The sequence below is a fragment of the Pan paniscus genome, chromosome 7, assembly GCF_029289425.2.
Source record: "Pan paniscus chromosome 7, NHGRI_mPanPan1-v2.0_pri, whole genome shotgun sequence".
Taxonomy (NCBI): domain Eukaryota; kingdom Metazoa; phylum Chordata; class Mammalia; order Primates; family Hominidae; genus Pan; species Pan paniscus.
In genome coordinates this window covers 35684324-35707133 of record NC_073256.2, presented here as the reverse complement: position 1 = coordinate 35707133, position 22810 = coordinate 35684324, and the positions used below count along the sequence as shown (strand labels likewise).

The 22810-nt window shown below is 37.3% G+C and overlaps 2 protein-coding genes across 14 annotated transcripts in view; one reads left to right on the top strand and one right to left on the bottom strand.

Annotated features, from left to right (window-relative positions):
• Nucleotides 1-527, bottom strand: part of VPS37A (VPS37A subunit of ESCRT-I) — a 48616-nt gene extending 48089 nt beyond the window's left edge. Inside the window, exon 1 of one of the 6 annotated variants that reach the window (XM_003823655.6) lies at nucleotides 32-527. In XM_003823655.6, coding sequence (XP_003823703.1) covers nucleotides 32-156 — 125 coding nt within the window. In that variant the 5' untranslated portion in view covers nucleotides 157-527. The remainder of the gene's footprint in view (nucleotides 1-31) is intronic. The other 5 variants (XM_034965689.3, XM_008977326.6, XM_055116296.2 and 2 more) reach the window with 5 other exon arrangements.
• Nucleotides 528-540: 13 nt separating this feature from the next.
• On the top strand, nucleotides 541-22375 carry CNOT7 (CCR4-NOT transcription complex subunit 7). Of its 8 annotated transcripts, none has more exons than XM_055116299.2 (8): nucleotides 937-1223; nucleotides 1467-1525; nucleotides 2147-2358; nucleotides 4210-4403; nucleotides 10015-10176; nucleotides 12518-12662; nucleotides 14840-14950; nucleotides 16500-22375. In XM_055116299.2, the coding sequence occupies exons 3-8, from the start codon at nucleotides 2242-2244 to the stop codon at nucleotides 16626-16628; spliced, it is 858 nt and encodes a 285-aa protein (XP_054972274.1). In that variant the 5' UTR covers nucleotides 937-1223; nucleotides 1467-1525; nucleotides 2147-2241; the 3' UTR covers nucleotides 16629-22375. The 8 variants fall into 8 exon arrangements, with proteins under 8 accessions (XP_003823705.1, XP_034821586.1, XP_063463141.1 ...); XM_055116300.2 differs by having other exon boundaries at nucleotides 937-1238; XM_003823657.6 differs by lacking the exons at nucleotides 937-1223; nucleotides 1467-1525 and adding an exon at nucleotides 541-721.
• Nucleotides 22376-22810: the final 435 nt, after the last annotated feature.

The following is a 22810-nucleotide window of genomic DNA, read 5'->3' as shown; positions in this document are numbered from 1 at the left end:
TTCCTCCGGTGGAGAGGCAGAGACCAGTCACCTGGAGTGTGAGTTCCGGAGGGACTCGATCAGGCGCTGCTTCTGCTGCTGGAGGCTGGTGAGGCCACCGGGGGACCCAGCCGCGGAGGAGGAGGCGCTCTTGGTCAGGGGAAAGAGCCAGCTCATCCTCCTCGGGTCCACCGGCCGGAGGCCCTGGAAGGCTCTGGCCTGCTTCTCCCAGTGGCTCGGCCCGGCGGTTCTCCAGCGACAGATGAGCGGGGTGGGACGTCCGTGGCCCAAGCGCTGGGGACCGCGTCTTCTCTAAGCCTGTCCTGCCTGCGCTCCCCGGGTTCTGGGGGACATGCTACGAACGGCGGGCGGCTGGAGAGGGAAACTTGCGGCCCGGAACAGCCGGTCCCACTTTAACGGCCCAGACGCCCAAACCCGCCAGCCAGGGAGCCTGGCCGCCCAGCGCTCTACCACCCACGCCGCCGTCACTTGCGTGCCCCGCCCCCGGGGGGCGCCCTCCGCCCCCTCTGCGTGACGCGTCATCATCTAGCGCCCCCGTCAGGACGTGCGAAAAGCGACGGCGCAGCACGGTGCGGCGCAGCTTCTGCTCGCCTTTCCCTTCGCTGGGCGAGAGGTGTCTATGGGGCACCCGCTGCCGCCGCCGCTACCGCCACCGCCACCGCCGCCGGGTGCTGTCTCTATGGCGAGGAGGAGGAGGAGGAGCGCGAGCTCAGCGACACAAGTAGATCTTACATCCGCTGCAGCCTTACGGGGGGAGGGGCGGGTTAGGGAAGTAGAAAGGGGGCGGGGACGATGAACCTGAGAGGGTGCGCGATGGCGCCAGCTGGAGTGCGGCTGGCGGAGGAAGGAGCCTGGCGGCGAGTTGGGGGCTGGGTAACTGGGGCTGGGGGTTTGTCAAGGGGTTGGCGCGTAGTGATGACGCAAAGGCTTTGTACCTGGGGCTTCGCTGTGGGACGGAAATTGGGAGTGGAGGGCGGTGGCCTAGATCCTCACCTCTTCGTATTGTTTCACGCAGCAGTGCTTGGGAGTCAGTGTAGCTCCAGTCAGTGGTATCAGCACCTTCGCACTGGCGCTTTGCCAGGGAAGAGAGTTATCTATGGCTTGAATACCTCGGTGCCGTCCTCTCGTTTCTCTGGGAAACTGCAGTACGGAGATGCTATCTCCAGTAATGAGAAGGCCTTTGGTGTCTCTTCGGGGCTTCTGGGACTGCAGTAGAGAGAGAGGTGGAGGAAAACAATGTTAGACTACAGGGTCTTTCCAAGTCTTTGTGTTTTTGTGCTTATGTGTGTGTGTGTGCGTATCGGGGTGGGAGAGTTATAAAGGAGGGGTGTCCTGTGGATCTCCTTTAGTTTCTCTACTTGGAGAATTGGAAGTTACATTTGTGACTCGTCAGAGTTTAGAAGACAGTCATAAGACCCTCTTTTTACTCTTGTTTTTTTTTTTTCCAATTTGTACGAAAAATGCAGAAGGATTTGAAATTTCCCTGCCCAAGAATCAACAGGAACTCTGTTTATAGACCAGAAATGTGAGATCTATCTTTGGTAACCACGCAATATGCTCTAAGTTTTAGACGTTCTATTGTGTTCTTTTTCCCTTTTGTAACTGCGAACATTCAGATAATTTTCATGGCTGTTACTTTTTTCTCAGAGCATTTACAAACATTTTTGACCCCTCTAGTCTAGTTAGAATAAACGCCAGTAAAGTAGATCTTGTTATCAAGTCGGATTTTGGTTGTTTTATTAATGAGGAATAAAAATAAACACCATCTTTGCCATGGTAACATCTGATCTTGTCACATGTAAATAAGTAATTTTTCATTTTTTGTCTGGAAATGGATGGCTTTATAAAGTTTTATGCAGAGTAGTTGAACTCAGATAAATAGTGGAAAGTTATAAAATATGATTAGTATGTATGTGTAAAAAAGCTATTTTAAAATAACTGAAATTAGGACCAGGAAATCTGTACTGTAGTCCTTTTTTTCCTATAGACTAGCTGTGTGACCTTAAGTTACTCTCTAAATTTTGATTTTTTTTTTTTATGAGTCGAGAACTTTGAATAAATAACTTCTTAGGTTCCTGTTGGCTCAATTATTCTGTGATTCAGATTTGATATATCTGGTCTTCATATTGTTTTTTTATTTTGACAGGTACATAAATAAAGGATAAAATATTTTATGAAACAAATCTTCAATCAAGTATAACATTTTGATGCTTGGCATCTAGACTCCCTTGTGCCCTCACTATGCCAGCGGCAACTGTAGATCATAGCCAAAGAATTTGTGAAGTTTGGGCTTGCAACTTGGATGAAGAGATGAAGAAAATTCGTCAAGTTATCCGAAAATATAATTACGTTGCTATGGTATGCCCACAAGCAGATCTTTAAAACGCTTCATATAAAGGAGGAAAAGGAAATTTTAAAGTCTTGAATTCAACCCTTTTGGTTGATATTTTTTGGGATTAATTTCACCATGAAAAGTAAAATTTGTCACTGCCCTCCAGCCAAAATCCATCAGGAATACACCTGTGATTTGACAGGTTGGATTTATCCCTCATTGCAGTGAGGGAAAACGCATTGGAATTCATGGGAACCATGGGCCGTTTGAATAAGAGTTAGGAAGGATTTGGGCTCGTGTCAGGTGGTCTTAGGGGAAGGTAAGGGAAGCAGGGGTTTACTGTGGATTGGATATGTTCGGAAAGCTGGGGTAATTCTGTGATTGGGTATCTTACTAAGTCTTAAATGAGAGACTAGAATGAGGTTAAAGCTGCAGAGAAGGAACAGTCATTCATTTAGCCAGGATGGAGATACTTGGTCATTTTGTGGTTTGACATTTTTATTTTTTTGTCCTTGTTCAGACATGATTACAGAGTGGCCTTATTTGAGGTTGAACTTTTGTGAAATTGTGTTCAACAGGAGAACATGAGGGCGTAGCTATGAGTGCCAGGTCTGCTCCTAGCAACACTAAAGCCTAGTTGGTAGTACCACATGAGCTCCCAGAAGCTAGGGTGCTCTTTCTCAAACAAAAAAATCAGATGTGCCAGTGAAACGTTGTTGGTCTGCAGTTTGTTTTCATAATTAACACTGGAGTTCTGTGAATATACTGTGTTACTAAGCAAGTCTGCTTTTGCACGTGCTGTTCGGTCTGCCTAGATTGTCTATCCAGTTAATGATTTTTCTTCTTTACCGTTATACTGTCTATATCTGTTAGCTACCCTACTGTTTTCTACATCCACTGGATTATTATTACCTCCAAAAACCAAGTGCTTTAATCATCCTTTCTCTCCCAACACCTAGCATAACACATAGTATTCAATAAGGTGGCTGTTGAATTGCACTGAATTTAGAGAAATATTGATTTCTTTACTATTTCATAGTGACTCGATAGGTAGTTTTTATTCTTAGCTAGCCCTAGTTTGAATTCTAATACTAAACCGGTGTATCTTTGTCTCAGTATTTTTAATAAAAATAAACAAATGCATTACTTTGGGGAGGAGCAAGTTGATTGGTTAAAATATGACTGTTTCTTTGTAGGTGACATACTATTTGATAAAGGTGTACTTACCCATGATTAGAACTAAAATTGTTTTCTTAACCAATGGAAATTCATAGTGATCATTGATTTCTCAGATGATAAAGAGTGGCAACATAGAGAAGTGATAACATCCTACAAGAGTGAGTAGGTGGCATGCAATTCTTGACAACATGCATTCTGTGGACTATAGAGAGAATATTGTTTCAGCCAGAGAAATTAGGAAGCTAATGATGTTTTTCTTAGGGTTTTGGTGTTGAGAAAAACCTTGTGTCAGAGAAGCAATTGGAAAGTACAGGGCGTTTTCCCCTCTTTTGAACCAGTTCTTCAAGAAACTTGGTTTTAGCATTGGAATACTGTGAGCATCATTTCATGTATCCTTTGGGAGACAGGAATTTATGATTTTCCCCCCTTTCTTGGTTATAGAGTAAGTATTTGGTTAAATTTATCACATGTATCTCGTGTAGTAACTTTTTGGATATATTTAAGGAAAGGTTATTAAGTTTATAGAGTTTTATGGTTCTAAAAAGTGATGTTCTTTCTAGTTAAAATATACTTTGTAATTGAATATAAATGTGTAGAATATCATCTGTAGGATTCTTTGATTTGCATCAAAAATTAAGAATGTGTGGATTGTAGTTTTGACTGTTTAGTACATAATGAATCTTAAAACTATTTTACAGGACACCGAGTTTCCAGGTGTGGTTGCAAGACCCATTGGAGAATTCAGGAGCAATGCTGACTATCAATACCAACTTTTGCGGTGTAATGTAGACTTGTTAAAGATAATTCAGCTAGGACTGACATTTATGAATGAGCAAGGAGAATACCCTCCAGGAACTTCAACTTGGCAGTTTAATTTTAAATTTAATTTGACGTAAGTGGGAAATAACTGTATAACCCAGACTTTTTTTTTTTTCTTTAATCTTAGGAATTGATTTTCCTCAAGTATGGTGACATGCTAGGTGAATTTGGTGTAGTTATCCTGGAAATATATAAAACGTAACATTTCAAAAGCATGGTTTTCTTTTTTACTATGGGACCAAAAAAATACTTTGATGTTAAAGATGTTGTATTTAAAATATGACTGCAACTTTTTTTGTATTTGGAAGACTTTGGGTATTGAAAGTACTTCTGATAGAAAAAATAATCCTACATTAGTTTTATTTTCAAAAATTTTGTGTGCAATTTGAAATATAGCCTTTTATAATATTTATCCTTCTTGTGAAGATTTTTGTTGCATTCATATTCCAGTTTATGAGTAGATTACATGTCAAATGCAGTAAGACGTTTTCTGGAACCTTGGGTACGTTTTCCTTTCAAGTCAGTATTATATAATCATTATGTTGCCACTTCAATCCACAAAAGCTCTCTTAATTTACATATAGGAGAAGTAGTAGTATCCTTGAACCTGGTGTTTATCATATGTCAGAATCTTCATTCTAACTCAAGCCCTGGGTCTTCACCCAGTTTCCTTAGTTATAATATTTCTGTATTATTAATAGAAGTAGTCTTGATAGCTAAAGGAAGTTTTAGATGTTTTTGGAGAGGGGCAGATTATTTGCAAACTGTAAGTTGGGTAAATAAAATAATACATTCTTATTACAGCAGGACCTCAAATGTCATTTTCTTCAACATTGTTTTATGGTAACCTTCATAAAAAATAAAATTGATTCCTGACCCGGGCCACTACCTGAGTGGAGTTTGCACGTTCTCGTGTATGTGTGGATTTTCTCCCGGGTCCTCTGATTTCCTCCCACATCCCAAGGCTGTGCACGTTAGGTGAAATGGTGTGGCTAAGTTGTCCCAGTGTGAGTGAGTAGGTGTATCTGTGTGAGTGCACTGTGCCACGGAATGACATGCTGACCAGGGTTGGTTCCCACATTGTGCCCTGAGCTGCCAGAATAGGCTCTGGCTTTCTTCACCCCTCAACTGAATAATGGAGCAAATAATTATCTTGTTTTTATTAATCGTTCTTAAATTTACATATGGCTCACATTTATTTCATTGTTTAATATTAGAAGTATTTTGGTCTTTATCTAGAAGTTTGATGATTTTTTTGTGACCAGAAATATGCCGTAGGAACTTAACTCTTGTTTTTATCAATTAGCCTGTGGTAAAAATTGGTTTCGTTATCCATCTTTTGGCTTAAAGTTGCAATTTCCAAGAACTTATTGATAACGTTGAGTGAGTACTTAACTGTATGTTGCAATATTGCATTGTTCTTCTATTTGACATCCTACATTTGTGTCATATATCCTAATATCTGGTAGGTAAAATAGTGAAAGAAACTGTATGCAATTAATGGTAGTGCCAATGTATGAATTCTTTCTTCCTGTTCTTTGTCAGATAAACAAAGATATTTAGTATACACAATTTTACGAAAGTAGGGCTTAGGAAAAGCAGAGTAATGATGCCTGTGGTATAGTAGTATGGCTTGTAATTACACTGTGTTTAGCCTGACTCTCCATTTCACTCTTTTGGGTTTAATAATATACTCTCCATTTGGAGACCAAGGCAGGAGGATTGCTTGAGGCCAGGAGTTCTAGACCAGCCTGGTCAACATAGACTCTGTCTCTACAAAAAAAAAAAAAAAATTGAAACTAAGCCAGGCATGGTGGCTGTGTACCTGTAGTCCTAGCACTACAGGTACAGGTACAGGTAGCTAGCACTACAGGTACAGGGAGGCTGAACCAAGTGGATTGCTTGAACTGAGGTGTTCAAGGCTATAGTGATCTAGATTGCACCACTGCACTCCAGCCTGGGCAACAGAGTGATACTTTGTCTCTAAAAATACCTGTATCTATACACACACGCACAGTCTACAGAACCTTGTAAAGTAAACTTGTCCAACCCTTGGCCCAGGATGGCTTTGAATGCAGCCCAACAGAAATTCGTAAACTTTCTTAAAACATTATGAGATTTTTTTGTTGTTGTTTAAGTTAGTTTATTTAATGTGTGGCCCAAGACAGTTCTTTGAGTATGGCCCAAGGAAGCCAAAAGATTGAACACCCTATTTATAAAGGGTGAAAAGTACTCCACTCAAACTGAAAACCTTTTATAAGAACTACATCTGTGAAACACTGAAAATTGCCTCCTATCCTTTTTCTCAAATGATAAACCTTTATTAAAATTAGTGCTTTACCATTTCATTTGTTCCATGTTAACTTTTTGTTCAAGTGAATTAGAACATTGTTTTTAAATTAGATACTATTGTGATCTCAGCACGTGAGAAGGAGGTAACCCATCAGCTTCTCAGTTTGGATAAAATTGACAGTTTCCTTTTCCAGAAACACCTTTGTTCTAGTAACAACTGCTTTCTTAGTACAGCCTGTAAGTGACATTTTTTCTTTCTTACTCAAAAACGACTGCTAAAGTTTACTACCAAGTTTTGCTACCATTTACACTAGGGGTGTCTAATCTTTTGGTTTCCCTGGGCCACACTAGAGGAAGAATTGTCTTGCGCCACACATAAAATACACTAATGCTAACAATAGCTGATGAGCTAAAAAAAGAAAAAAAAATCTCTAAATGTTTTAAGAAAGTTGACAAATTTGTATTGGGCTACATTCACAGCCCTGCCGGGCCACATGTGGCCCACTGGCTGCAGGTTGGACAAGCTTGATTTACACTGATGTTAGGAGATGTTTAAGGAGAAGGATACAGTGAAAAACATTAGGTAGAAGAAGTCATTTGGAAGATAAACGAGTAATGCCTAATATAGAGAGAGCACCGTGAAGAGAATCTTGGAAATTTTGAAGAAAGATAAAAATTGACTTTTTAATGGGGTGGCTAGAATGAGTGTCAGTTACAGTGCTAGACACTAGGGATTTAGTACTGAGGAAAGTTGGTCATGGTCTTTATAACTCAGTGTTTTGTAACTCTTCTGTTTTCTCTCTATTGCCAAAGTCTAAGAATTAGAATTGTAACGTATGGGAATTCTCTCCAAACTGAATTTGGAGTTGATACATCCATGAAAATTGAAGTGGAGTACTGATGAGCTGTGAAGAAAAAAAGCATTCTGTGGAAATAATGTCACTGATAAAGAGAATTAAAACAAATTTTTAACAAATTCTCACTTTTAGGCTGGGCATCGTGGCTCACGCCTGTAATCCCAGCACTTTGGGAGGCCGAGGCGGGCGGATCACAAGGTCAGGAGATCGAGAGCATCCTGGCTAACACGGTGAAACCCTGTATCTACTAAAAATACAAAAAAAATTAGCTGGGTGTGGTGGTGGGCACCTGTAGTCCCAGCTACTCGGGAGGCTGAGGCAGGAGAATGGCGTGAACCCAGGAGGTGGAGCTTGCAGTGAGCCGAGATGCCACTGACTCCAGTCTGGGTGACAGAGTGAGACTCCGTCTCAAAAAAGAAAAATCACTTTTGGTGATTGCAATAATTCAATAGGATAGTAGAAATTACAGGGCACCTTGGGTTTGGTGGTAACAGAAAGGATGCTGATGCTTCATTTAAGGAAAGTGGCAGTGTAAAGAAGGAGATAGAGAGTGCCATAAGAAGGAAGGCTGGATGCAGTAGCCCATTCCTGTAATCCCAGCACTTCGGGAGGCCAGTTGGAAGCCAGGGTGGGCAGATTGTTTGAGCTCAGTTCAAGACCAGTTCGGGCAACATGGCAAAACCCTGTCTACAAAAATAGAAAAATTAGCCAGGCATGGTAGCTCATATCTGTAGTCCCAGCTACTTCGGAGGCTGCAAAAGGAGGATTGCTTGAGTCCGGGAGGTCAAGGCTGCAGTGAGCCGTGTTCAAGCCACTGTTTCCTGGATGACAGCCAGACCCTGTCTCAAGAAGGGAAAGCAGAATCAACAGAATAGTGGTTTTTATTTTGTTTTACAGATAATACACAGACATATTTGAGTGTTCATGAGTTAGTTAAGGAGTTGTATGTTAGGATAAAGATAGGCACTTGACAAGTCCTTTGAGGAATGGCATGGAATAGCGTCTAAGGCATTGGTAGCAATTAGCTTTGGCGATGAGGCAAGCTGTCTTTGGAGTCTAAGTAAGAAAGATCTTCACATACGTAGATGTAAAGAAAGACAGGAATATTAATCTGATGTTTCTTTGTAAAGCAGGTATGGGGTGAAGCCATATGCTGCAAGTAAACAGGTGAAGGGTGTTATTGGAAACTTAAGAGAAAAAGGTCTAAACTACTTGTATACCTATACCTTGGCAAATGGCCAAGAATGATGTGCACCTGGAGAAGAATCTGTTTTTTATGCCTTTCATTGCTTATAGTTGCTAAGGCATGCCTCAGTGTGAGCACTGGGACCTGATGAATGAGATTCTAATTTTTTGAGGTACATATTTTTAGCATAGGAAAGCTGTGGTTTCACTGGAAAAAAAAAAAAAAGAAACTACTTCATTGGGTTTATTCTGTTACCCTTCCTAAAGGATTTTCCAGGGGAGACTGACTTTTACGTGATTGTTGTGGTTTCCTTCTCTTTTAAAATATTTCCATTGTTTGTTTTGTAATTTTTCAGACATTTAGAAATAAATTGATTTCTAAAGGACTAACCATAACGATACTTTTTGGCCCAAGTGAAATGAACCCCATGGTTTAGATTTGTCAAGTGTTTAATAGGAATTCCTTTTGCCAAGAGGTAGAAACCAGTATTCTTACAATTTAAAAAGTAAATAAAAAAATACTTTTTCACGTATTCTCAAAAATGTATCTGTATTTTGGTAACTTTTTTGTTTTAATATTTCAGATACAGATATATTTTGGGAACTTTTAATATTTCAGATACACATATATTTGTGGTTGGAGATGGCTTTCTTTTTGGCTTAAGTGAAATCTTGAAGAATTGGTTTATATTTAGATTTCCTGGCTTGATTTTGTAAGGCAGTCTTTTAGGAATAGGATCGTTGGCAGAAGAAATTATTGCTATTACAGTACAGTCCTTAACTTTATACAGTGTTGCTTATTGGAGGCATTTGCAAGGCTCATCATTTGTGAAAGGAGGCATCTCCTTCTTTAAGATGAAGTGTAGTTTAACTCATCCACATGAGACATTTTCCACTGGGTCTCCTTACTGGTGCTGCTGAGAGCACGGGAGATGGGCATATGCCCCACAGCTATGGCTGCAGCTCTATCTGGGAGCATTACAGTGGCTGCTGAGACTGAAGAGTCTCTGAGAAAACTTGTCTGTCACTTTGCGACGGTAGCCCCTGGTGAATAGGAGACCCTTTTCCAAACCCAGTTAAATGTATTTAAGTATGAAAGGCTAATAGAAAAACGATTAAAATTGCACCTATGGACTCTCTGAATGATTTTTTATTCGAAACACTTTTCTGAAATAATGACCTTTGTATTTAAATTGCATTTTTCTTGCATATATATAAAGCATTGAAACAGGTGGACTCAAGCCAATCCTCTGTCTCTTTTCTGGCACTGTAGTTATAGATGTAAGCAGAAGAACAGCTTGTTTGAAGTAATGGCATGTTTGAATGTTCTCTTTCTCTTTCTTCTGCCAGGGAGGACATGTATGCCCAGGACTCTATAGAGCTACTAACAACATCTGGTATCCAGTTTAAAAAACATGAGGAGGAAGGAATTGAAACCCAGTACTTTGCAGAACTTCTTATGACTTCTGGAGTGGTCCTCTGTGAAGGGGTCAAATGGTTGTCATTTCATAGGTAAAACGACTACATTGAAAATGGCATTTGTTTTTCCATCTCATACTTGCTCCACACTTATTTGGGTCACTATGTTAGCAATTTCAGGTTTAATTCTGGAAAGAGTTGACTGCCATATAGAGTTGTCTCCTAACTCTTAGGAGGCTAATGTTGGTCTACTTAAAGGTTAATTTAAAATATGGGATCCATTTTTGCCTGTGAGAAGCATGTTGCATAGTGGAAACAGTACGGGTTCTCTAAAAAGTGAAAGACCCTGGTTTAAATCCAGCGGTGCCATTTGGAATTGGTGTTACCCAGGGTTTTCTTTTACTATTTCTACACCTTAGTTTTTAATGTTCTACGGGGGAAACCATTCATTTACATTTACACAACGTTATTGAGTATTTACCATATGGCAGGCACTGAGATGAGATTCTAGGAACTAAGGTGTGAATAAAACAGATGAAAATTATTTTCCTCATGGAGTTTATATTCTCATGGGGGTGGGCAGACAGTTTTTAAAAATGGAGTTCACGTTGTGATTTGTTAGATAGTGATAAGTACTATCTCAAAACAGCAAAGAAAATGCTAGGGGTGGGTGTGGAGGTGGATTTTAATTTTTTTTTAAAGTGATAAGGCATCCCTTAGAAGAAATAGCTTGAAGACTTGTTTTAATGGTCACCAAAATACTTTATAAACAGTAAATTCTCAATAAGTGGTGGTTCTAAATTCTTTATTGTTATGAAACTAGATTATTTAAGAGTGTTTCTGGTAAGGAAACTATTCCGATTTTGTGAAATAGACTTCCACGTATGAAAAAGAGTTTTCCCATCTAAGTAAACTAAACTGACGTTCCAGGGACTAAAAGTAACCTTCAGAATGATATTGGCTTTTGTTAGGTTTTGAAAAAGCATTGTGTTACATAGATGTTAATACTCTCATACTTGGTCCACTTCACACATGTATCTTAAATCTGAGTCTCCTGCATGGTTTAGTTTCTGTCTCTGATCTGTGGGATGTTTATAGTGATGTGGGCAACTTTGATGTGTACTAACCAGAAATGGTTGAGTTGTAGGTACTGAACACACTCATTCTTACCTATCATCTTTTTTGTCTCTTCTGCACTTGAACTTGTACCTTAGGAAACATAACTTAAGACTTGATACAAATACCTTTTTTTTAGTCATTTTTCTTCCCTAGACATGAAGATGCAAAAGAACTGGAAAGTATTGCCCTACCCTTTTACTGTATATGACATACCCTTTCATTTAAAAAATACTCTGACAAAATACAGTGCACTAGGCACTGGGTATTAAGATGAACAAAAACAAACAGGGTTCATTCATGTCTTCTTGGAGTTTAGAATCTAAGTTAGACTGATATATTTGAATATTTATCAAGATAGAAGATTTTATTCCATTAAATATCATTAGTTGTTTTCCTCATAGTCTAATTTCAAGTAATAAAGAATAGTTTAAGAAGTTTATAAATCCTAAGCGCTAATATAATCTTTTAATGTTAGTGAGCAAATGTCATATAGGCTTCCTGTTAGAGGTCCTGGAAGGAAAGGTAGACAAGGGACGGACGTGTCTAAGTGGCCTGGGAGTGTAGGGAGACAGAAAGCTGTGGAAAAGGCCGGACAAAGGGAGAAGAGTTTTGGATTTGAGAGTGTAGGAGTTTGCATTTTATGATCAAGAGAGTAGTTATTTTTTACTACCCTTCACTTCTTCCATGTGCAGCATTTCCATTAATAATGACTCTTAGGGAGCCACAGTGAAAGGAAGAGAATTGTGAAGGAAGAAAAGGGAGAGACTACTTAACACAGTCATTTAAGAGAAGTGAAAATACCTTGTTACAGTCTTATTCTTTGGATAAAGTATATGACCACCTTATGTAAAAGTGGGATGACTTGCATTACTTTTGTCTACCAAGTGCCAGTTCTCTTGCTACCTTTGCTAACTCTTCTGGCCAAGTTTCCATTCATCTTTATTTCTCCATTTCCATAGTTACTTTAAAAAATATTTTGAGACATCTGTGGGCAGCTTGATACTCTTCTTGGTGTTCTCTATTCAGATATCAACAAAATAGTATTTTATTGACCATAGGCTTGGTTTGGTAGTGTAGGTCTGTGTTGATATCTCTGAATAATAAAGTGATAAAGTTCTTAATACTGTAAGATGACGACATTTTCTCATTATAGTTCTCAATATGTTTGTTTTCTCTGTTCTTGTGTGCACTTCTCTTTAATGTTTTTGGGAGGGCTCTAGTGTGACTTGCTTAAATTTGAATCAGAAAAACTTTTTTTTTTCATCTTTATAGTATTTATATGTCCCTCTTCTCTATTCTTTTAACCCTTTTATAGCGGTTACGACTTTGGCTACTTAATCAAAATCCTAACCAACTCTAACTTGCCTGAAGAAGAACTTGACTTCTTTGAGATCCTTCGATTGTTTTTTCCTGTCATTTATGATGTGAAGTACCTCATGAAGAGCTGCAAAAATCTCAAAGTAAGGCTTCGGATGGCATTATCTACAGCAGCACACTGTTCAGACCAAGTGACTGTCATGAGAGCCTAGGCTGGGATGTTGTTTTAAACCATATTTTAAAGTATTACAGTGAATGCAATTATATTATCCGGTCATGTGATTTTTTTTCTTGCATACATAATTTGTAGGGAATCCTTTTTTCAGAGCTTCAGTATGTCTTGGCAGAAGGCAGAATTTTCAACAAATTTCAGGCTTAGGGCCGGTTCTTGTCACTGCTTGCCAGATTGAAAATCACAAACCAAAACAAAAATCTGAGGACAGTGAGGCTCTCATATGCACGCCAGTGTGAGTTGTTACTTTCTCCCAAGACGCATAGAATCTGTTCTTACAAGGTGGAATCTAAGGTGGCCAGCGATATGCAGATGTATTCAGTAGTGTGGCAAAAGTTTTTCTTTCCTTTTGGCTTATCTTGGCTAGAAATTATTTTGTCAGTTCTAGTGATAGGATAATGTTCCTAGGATTAAACTATATAGCTAAAAGATTCTTCTCTGGCCAAAAGATGTCAGCTTGTTACAGTTAAGTACTATGGGAAATGTGTAGGTCCTGCCTAGATAGTAGTAACATTTTGACGCTGCATAACATGTATTTTTAAATTCTAAACATTAATTCTTTTTTTGTTTTTGAGACGGAGCCTTGCTCTTGTCGCCCAGGCTGGAGTGCAGTGGCGTGGTCTCAGCTCACTGCAACCTCCGCCTCCTAGGTTCAAGTGATTATCCTGCCTTAGCCTCCTGTGTAGCTGGAATTAACAGGTGTCCGTCACCACACCCAGCTAAATTTCGTATTTTTAGTAGAGTTGGGGTTTTACCATGTTGGTCACGCTGGTCTTAACAGATAACTGAAGATGAGAAGCTTTCTTTTGGCCAGTGTTTACCTTTAATACATGATATGGTCAGCATATGACTAGAGAAATTTTCAAGAAAGATTATTTTATGTTTGTAGCAGTAGACTTCTGTGTAATTTGAGGGGACTTCCAGGAAGTGAACTTGCAGTAGGGTATCCCTTGCTTGAGAAACTCAGCCCACCCTGTGAAAGCACTGCATGCTGAGGCCTACATGTTTTCATCTGACTTTTTTTTTAATTGACATGTCTGTATAATGATAGTTTTCAGGAACAGGGAACCAAATTATTGCTCATCATGTGGTTGTTACTGGGAAGTTTCTAAGTACAGATATTCTGAATGTGTCCTGAGTAAGCTGCTGTGTTAAAATTCAGGTTAACGACAAAGGTGCTTTTTGACCTATAGTCAGCCATGCTGTTCTATTCAGTTCTAGTTCTGTTCTCCTAAGCAGCTGCTAATGATACCTAATCCTTGTGCTATTTTTAGCGCAGAAGCAACTGCTGTGCAAAGCCTTGTTTCAAGCTGTGATGCACAGAAGGGCCATTTTGCTGGTGGAGGCCTTAACAAGTTAGAGAAGAATTTTTGTTTTGTTGTTGGTGTTTCTTTCCTTCACTCTCTACTCTTATTCTCCCCTCCCTTTACTCTCCTTCCCTGTCCTCCCACTTTCTTTCCTTCTGTTACTGTCTTTTTCTTTCTTTCCACTCTTTCCACTCTCATCTTTCTTTTTTAATCTTAGGAGTATTAACATAGGTGGATTATAGCAGACCACTCTAAGGAGTTGTGTGCATATACTCGTCTTAACTAACAAAACCATAGTGAAGCATTTAGCATATTCTTAATGATTATTCATAATGGCTTTGTTTTGTAAAAATTAAGTGAAAACTACAAATGGATGGTGGGAAGTTTAAGAAAATATGAAAAAAATGGTGTTATACTAGCTTTTCAGTTTTATAATTATTACTGGATTGATAGACTATGAGTGTACTTGATAAATATTACCCTATATATGGTCTGCTTCCTTCCCATATCTAGGAGAGTATTTACCTGTCATATGCCCTAAAACATGATGAAAATACATTTTCCCAATTAGGATCTTGTTTTCTATTAAATGATACTTTTTCCGCATTCAACAAATACATTAGTAATTCACATTCTCTGTTTCTTCCCCCCAATCTTTATAAGATTCACCTTTACATACTAAAGTTTATTTTTATTTTGGTCAGCGTCTAAGTTTATAATTTGTGAATTTAGGCCTTGTAAGATTTTTCTTCTTGACAAGCAATTTTTTTATTTTTTCTAGGGTGGATTACAGGAGGTGGCAGAACAGTTAGAGCTGGAACGGATAGGACCACAACATCAGGCAGGATCTGATTCATTGCTCACAGGAATGGCCTTTTTCAAAATGAGAGAAGTATGAAGACATCACTGCCTTTTTCTCAGTTGGTTGTTAGGTTGAGAACATTAAAAATCTTGTGGCCAAAGATTTTGGGCAACAAGTACCTACTAAGTAAAGATATAATTAGAGATACCATATGAGTCACATCCACCACACTTAAAAGTATTCAAAAATAAGTCATCTTGAAATGTAGTTCAGAAGGAACTGGGAGAACATGTTCATCATAGAACCAACAATTTTAAAACATAAACTACCTGAGAAGTCATGTAGGTCCAACCATATTATTTCTCAGGTGAGAAAACAGGCTAATAACTTCCATGATTAAACACATTACTAGTGGGAGAACTCCAGAGTTGTTTTCTGACTCCCATTGATGTTCCTTCTACAAGGCAAGGAATCTTTATATTAGGTTTCTTCTAGCATGACCCCTTTTAAGGTTTAAACTGGTGATAAATATATTATTTGCTCATGTCATTCTTCAGTGCTTTGAAGATTTTATAGAGAAGCACTCAGGCTCTTTTACTGCATTGAGTCTTAAAAGGGGGGTTGAATTCCGAAGGGATCAAATAAATCCAACGTAGTAGTTGCATCAGAAACCATATTAGGAAAACCCTCCTTAAACGGCAAAAGGCAGAGATCAGTTCCTTGAGTATAAAATGTTAGGGATGGAAGAATGAAACTTAATGAACCCATTATCTACTCCTAAGTAATTAAGTGATATGCACAGATACACCTAGCTATAAGTAAACAGGAAAATTGGTTGTGCAAAAAACAAGTGAGGTTTTTCTTGACTATAAGTTTTCCCTTTTGCAAAAATTCGCTGTGGATTTGAGTATATTTTGAATTTAAAACTTTTTGTAGCAATGTATTGATAATAGCATTAAAGCTGTTTTGCTAAGTAGTGTTGTTGCTTCAGAAGTGATTTGGACTATCCATTCATGACACGTAAATATTTTGTTTTGGACTCCTTCCAATTGTTTCATTAGATAATTGAAACAACCTTTTGGATTTTTTAGCTTTGCATTTTAAAAATGTCTTAATGGTTTATTTAACTGAAGGTGGATTTCTGGCACTAATTTATCTTTATTTTTCTTGGCTTCTTCAAGGACAGTAATAGAGTGTGAATGTTTGGATTTTACTGTCCATGACTTTATGGTTTGATCATTTATAGCCAGCTCAGCCTTGCATACAGATTTAAGACAGTTTATGAACCTAAACTTTTTTCCCCCCACCATCATTGGCTTTCTTCATTCTTGAGTATTGTTAAATTAATGGAATAGTTATTTTTCCATGATGACAAATTCTTATAAAAATGGTCTAAATGGAAAAGACATGCATTTATACACTTTTTTTGTAGTCTCTTTCTTTGGTTTCTGAGCTCTGTACTTTTGAGGACATTAGTCTTACTCATTGAACTGAAATGTGTAGCCTCAAAGGAACACCATAGAAAAGAGCCATCATTATTGTCAGTGAACAGTCAGTACTTACATTGCTGAAATATAAATTACAAGTGGTTCCTTTTGGTTAAAATTATCTTTTTTTTTTCTTCAAAATTCCTTTTTAGATGTTCTTTGAAGATCATATTGATGATGCCAAATATTGTGGTCATTTGTATGGCCTTGGTTCTGGTTCATCCTATGTACAGAATGGCACAGGGAATGCATATGAAGAGGAAGCCAACAAGCAGTCATGACATGAAATAGTCCTTTTATTTTTATTTCGAGCTACACACATGCTTGTATATAGGTTTTATCTCTGGTTGAATCCCTCGAACAATAGACAGTACCTTTCCCCCCCCTTTCATGGCCCATTTTATTGTCTGCCTTTCAGTACTAAGTATGACCGTTCCTATCTCAGATCTTAATAAAAAGAAAAAAAAAACGCATTCAGGTTAAATTTGGCCTTAATTTAATATACTTGTTAGCAAGCGTGTGTGACAGAGAGTGGGGAAAGCTACATCATTGAATATTTTGATAAACTTTACCTACTTGAGTTTGGTTTATTTTTCCCTTTTCCTAAATTAACTAGCACTGACTGTAATTTATTTCCCTGTTTCACGTCTCTCCCTTCCATTCTGCAGGAGTTTTAGCTATTTGAGATCGTGGACCATCAGTTTTGCACTTTAGAGAGTGTTTCTGACTCTAAACCTGTTTTATCAGAAAATTAGTTTTTTCTTGATCTTAGCTGGAAAAATCTGCCAACTTTACACAGTATTTACTTGGTTTTGACCCACAGAATATAGCGCGTTGTGCAAACTGTCGATTCAGCGAAACTTAGACAAGAAACTACTGAGGAGCTTAGTAACTGCTGTTTCTGTACGTAGTGTTTAATCTTCCAAGCACATCTAGTGTCTGTCAGTTTCTAATTGGCATGTGTAGGCTGCTCTGTGACTGAAGAATTTTCAAACCAGCTTTACACCCTTCAGGAAAAATCCCTTGTGATTGGATGTTTACTATCTATCTGCCAGGAAACTGGTACTCAAGATGTTGAAGCTACAGTTATTTTATGATAGCACACTTCCCTTGATCTGCTTATTTTTATTCCATCACCATTTACCCTTTTTTTTTTTTTTAAATTTTGTAGCCATTCTTATGATGCTCTTGATTTGTTGGTTACACAAATCAATTTTATTAAAATCCAAAGATAAGTCTTTAGGTATATTTTGTACCAAATTAAATTAGAAGACAAAAATTGTGCTTTCATAGTTGCTACAAAGGTAAATAATGGAGAGATTTGGTACAAAACAACAAAATATATATATATATTCTCATATATATATATATAGCTGATAAAATTACCTGAGGAGTGTAATGCTTGTTTATTTTTTTGTGTATATCTTTGCAATCTATTTTATATATATTGACAAAAGAGACTGTGAAATACTTAGCCATGCAGAATATGTGACCAGACCAGAGCATGTGTAGGAAGACTTTTCGGTAATCATTAACTCTATCCCGAAATGATGGACTACAAGTTATAATGTGTGTTACCTACACTTCAATCAGTAATATTAGCAAATCTCCAAATGTTAGTCACATTGGTTTGTCTCCCTTGTACATTCTTTATTCATGATATTACAGTGCTGTAACTGGGTGGTCCTTTTTAAACAAAACATTATTTGCAAAACAGAGGGTATTATTTGTTTTTAAAGCTTTTGTAAATAAAGGCTTCAAAATGTTTTCTTATAAATGTTGATGACTGGTGATTTTCTTTTGGAAATACTTATTTGGGGGATATTGTTCATTTTTATTTGGGCAACTCAACAGAATTCAGTAACTTCCTTCATTAACCCTAGATGATTATTAGTCCATTAATTGAAAAATCAATCTGAGTTTTCTGCATTTCAAGTGTTGGCTTATTCTTGTTCTTTATGAGTACCTCAACTAGCTAATTAAGGACTGACTTCTGTTTCTCCTTTCCAGGAATGCATTTATTCCGAAGGATATACTTCACAAAGTAAATACATTTGGTATAACTGTGGCTTTTTAAAAAATCTAACACAATGTAGTAAGTTTCTAACTGGCTTCTTTTGTCTTCGTTAAAAAGGAAGTGAAGCTTCTTTTCGCTTGTGATTTGTTAGCTGAGAAAACTAATATTTAAATTCTGTTCAACTATTTGAGAAATCAGTGCTGGATTTCAAATAGGAATGATAAAGATTGCCTTTTTATTAGCCACATAGTTGCTCAATCTCATAACTTGTATCATTTCTGGCTTCTGTCCCTAAAAAGTATAGATAATCCCTAACTTACTTTCGACTTAATGATTTTTCAACTTTACAGTGGGTGTATTGAGAGGTAACCCCATCAAAAGTTTAGGAGCACCTTAGGACCAAAGATGGGGTTCTAGTTTCTACTGAATGTGTATTGCTTTTGCACCATTGCAAAGTCAAAATTTATAAGTTGAACCAACGTAAATTGGGGGACTGTATGCTGTTGCCTGCATTAAATGCATCTTAGTATTTTTTCAGATGTAACCTCATTGTAGGTTGAGCAACCGTATAAGTGTAACTTTTGTAGAGGAACATTTTGACTTTTACTGGGTCTAAGTTTTACTTTTTTATTTTGTTCCAGACAGTCTCAATGTTTGTAAAGTCTAGGTTCCAGATGTAAGATATTTGGCTGATATTTTAGTGTTACTGAGCCATTAATTACAGACTCATATATTCTGTTAAATCTACTAGAGCAAGGGTTGTCAAAATATGGCCCGTAGCCAGAATCAGCTTGCTGCCTGTTTTTGTGTGGCCCATGAACTGAAAAATGGCTTTTAAATGGTTGGGAAAAATAATCAAAAGAAAGATTATTTCCTGACATCTGAAAATTACATGAAATTCAAATTTTAGTGTCTATAAGTTTTTATTGGAATGCAGCCACACTCATTTACATATTATCTATGGATACTTTTTTGCTATAATGGGAGAGCTGAGTAGCTGCTACAGAACCTGTGTATGTGTGTCTTGTTTCACATTGCCGCTTGGCAAGCTACAGAATCATGGTGATGCAGATATTACCTGAAAGCATTTGGAATGCCCTGTGTATTGCTAGATTTATTACTTTTTCTGCTACCAGTTCATGCCCTGTATCTCAGAACAAGAAAAGTACCTTTGAATGTTACACTTTCAAGGCACACTGGAATATGGACTACTTTATTATATGGTGGTACATTGTGTTTATAATGCAGTGTCACCATAACTGGTAAAAGAATAGACTGACAGTATCAGACTAACATCACAATATTCCCAACTCGTGGGAAAGCAACAGTCAGAAGAATTAGAAAATTCAAATCAAACATCACAGCAAAATTTCACAAAAGTAATAAAAATGAGGCTGCAACCAAAATGTTTACAAGTAGCCTATTTGTTAGCCAAGCAAAGAAAACCATTTACTAATGCTGAATTACATCGTGCTTGAAGATAGTAACCAACCCAAAGACGTGTGTCCAGAGAAAATTAAGACATCAGCCCTTTGATGAGAACAGTAGTTTGAAGAATGAGGATTTTGGACACAACATCAAATGACACTGTTAATTCTTTGCCTCTTACTAGTCAGTACTGCCTAGCTTTATTTTTTGAGAAACCATTGCTGGATTTGAAGTGACCGAAGAATTTGTATGGAACTACAAGTGGGAATATTTTCAAAAAAGTTGATAAACAGTACAACCTGAAGTGGAATCTACTAAGATGTGATGCAACCGATGCTGGGAAAAATGCATGAAGCAGAAAAAAAGTTTATTTGGTCAAATTTTAAAGCTTGTGAAAACATAAGTTGTTTAAAGCCTGTAGTTACTCACTTGATTATTCATCAGCAGGTACTTCACAGGAAATATTGATGTTACTGAACTGGTCAACAGTTAACTTCATTTGCTCTTGTGGACTTAACCATCTTCAGTTCCATGATTTTTTTTTTTTTGTGAGAAACAGAAGCTGAATATCCTGATTTGATTTGCCACACAGGCGTTCAATGGCTTAGCAGTGCTAAAGATTTATTTTTATTTTTTGGGCTCTGGGCTGACATTGAAATTTTTCTGAATGAGAAAAACCATCCTCAACCACTGTTTTTTAACACTGAGTAACTTTGGAAATTAACTTTTGCCACAGACTTGAAAATGTTTCTTAATGAATTTGACCTGAAATTACAAGGTACAACATAATATGGTAAATTCATTTCAATAAAAACTAAAACTTAAGATTGTTAAGTTGCTTTATATACTTTCTGTGCTATGAGAAGTCAAAACAGCGCTGTATTGCCAAATCCATTTTTAGTGGATATATTTTCCTGTAGCAGTTTTTTGGACCTTGATGCAGTGCAAAGAAAATTTTTAAATTTTAAAAGCATTTAACTGCAATTAAATGCTTTTAAAGTTTCCTCTTAATCTTCTGTTGGAAATGAATCATCTTGAATGAATGACATGCTAAAGGGCAAATACCAAGAAGATGAATCCTACAAATGCCTTACAAGTGAATAGGCTTAACTAAAATCACATGCTCATGGGTGGATGTGTCAGTATTTAGCAGTACCTTGACCTGTTTGTGTGAAAAGACATTTTCAAAGATGAAATACGTGAAATCCCATTACACATCAACATTAAGAGATTAACATTTTCTATTTATTCCAATGAGGGGATACCAACTTTCTGCCCAAATTGAGCAAAATGTTACCTCCCGTCCCCTGCCAAAAAATCCCATTATTCCCATTAGTAGAACTCTATTACTAAAAAAAGAAAAAAAAAATTGTACTCGATATTTTGAGTTTTCAATTTTTAGAATAAAAATTGTGAAAAGTTTCCTTGAGTACCTAAATAATGTCCTTCATTTTGTCTTAGCTTGCGAAGCCTCTAATATTTGCTACCTGCCCTTTTCAAAAAAAAAAAAAAAAAAAAAAAAAAGGCTTGTCCACCTCTCTACTAGAAGAAACTCAAAGGTCTATGTCTGTCCTGTTTGCTATTTCATCTGCATTGCCAAATGCAGTGGCTCCTCTGGGTAGGCAACCTGAGGTGGAATCAAATTATGAATGCATATGTTATCTCATGTCTATAAAATAAATGTGTTAGAATTTATAAATAAAGGGATAGGAAAAATGCTGATTATTCTGTGTGTCGGTGCTTTGTAGTGAAGGCCAGTTCACACATGCCATTTGCTATGTTGGTGTAATTTATATGAGTTTCATTTATAACAATGTTACCTGTCATTTATTTTTCTATTAAGACATTATAGAAACGTAGGACTGTACACATCCAAATCCTGCAGAATTTTCATTTCAGGTTTTGAAAGTTAAAAAAATGTCACCATGGAATGAAAATTCCAAGAAAACAAGATTCATGTACATTATCACTAGACAATTTCCATTTGTTTTAAACAGTTTTCTATAGCATTAGTTACATTTAACGTTTAGTATAAAAGCAATTGAGCAATTTCTCTTTAGAAGTCCATTTCATTGCTTTGTAGCCATAGTCTGTAGGTGAATGAACAAGCTACATTTCTCCAAAATTACTCATTTTCTTTTTAAAGATAAACTGGTCAATACTCTCCTTCCTGGTATGGAGGAATTTTTTGTATATGAGAAGCATTCATGAATATAATCTGCCCTCTTGCTTTATTGTCATAGGAGGGGAAATTCACTGCTTTCACACCCTTCTGTTTTGGCTCTTTCTCCCAAAAGATAAGAATCTTTATTTAGTATCATACCAAGAAATTGGAGTTCCTTTACCTTCAGACTATCATCATGGCTTCCAAATTGTTAGGAAATAGAAGTTTGCAAGACCCCAAGGGGACTTAATATTTTACATCTTACTAGCCATGTCATAGGTTTTAAGTGCTTTTAATGGGGAACTGTTTCACTCATGCCATATACCTATTTTGTTTTTCTAAAAAATACTGTAAGTTGTGAGCAGGTGTCTTGTTATCACTGCAAAACCCATGCATAATAAAAACTTGTTCTTGAGCTATATGTGTGTATACAGACTTTCCTTCCATTCATTGTAGCCATTCTGGGGCTGTCCTCTACTTCTTGCCTAAGTATATGTTTTTTAAATAACTTTAGCACATTTGCATGCTACTCCAAGATGAGTTTATAATTAAGGTTGCTTTTTAAAGTATTCAGCTTTCACACAATAAGTGTTTGATTAGTTCATTTAAGATGTTTTCAATAGTACACTTTAGGGAGCCATACATACTGACAGAAAAAGACACAAAATCTAAACTGACAAAATAGCCTTGCTCTCATAACTGAGAAAAATACAACAGGAGAACTGACGCATTCTGTAGTATCTTTTTAAATTCAGAATCAACGGAATTTTACCTTGAAGCATTATGCGTTTTTTTTCAATTGATTAAGCACCTTTATCAAACAGAAGCAATATATTAAGCATTAATAATTTCAG

Excerpts from the sequence above, each read along its gene's own strand:
- CNOT7 (XM_003823657.6), top strand. The coding sequence starts at position 2,242 with ATGCCAGCGGCAACTGTAGATCATAGCCAAAGAATTTGTGAAGTTTGG. Across the intron at positions 12,663-14,839 it reads AGAGCTGCAAAAATCTCAAA|GGTGGATTACAGGAGGTGGC; the intron begins GTAAGGCTTCGG and ends TATTTTTTCTAG. Across the intron at positions 14,951-16,499 it reads CCTTTTTCAAAATGAGAGAA|ATGTTCTTTGAAGATCATAT; the intron begins GTATGAAGACAT and ends ATTCCTTTTTAG.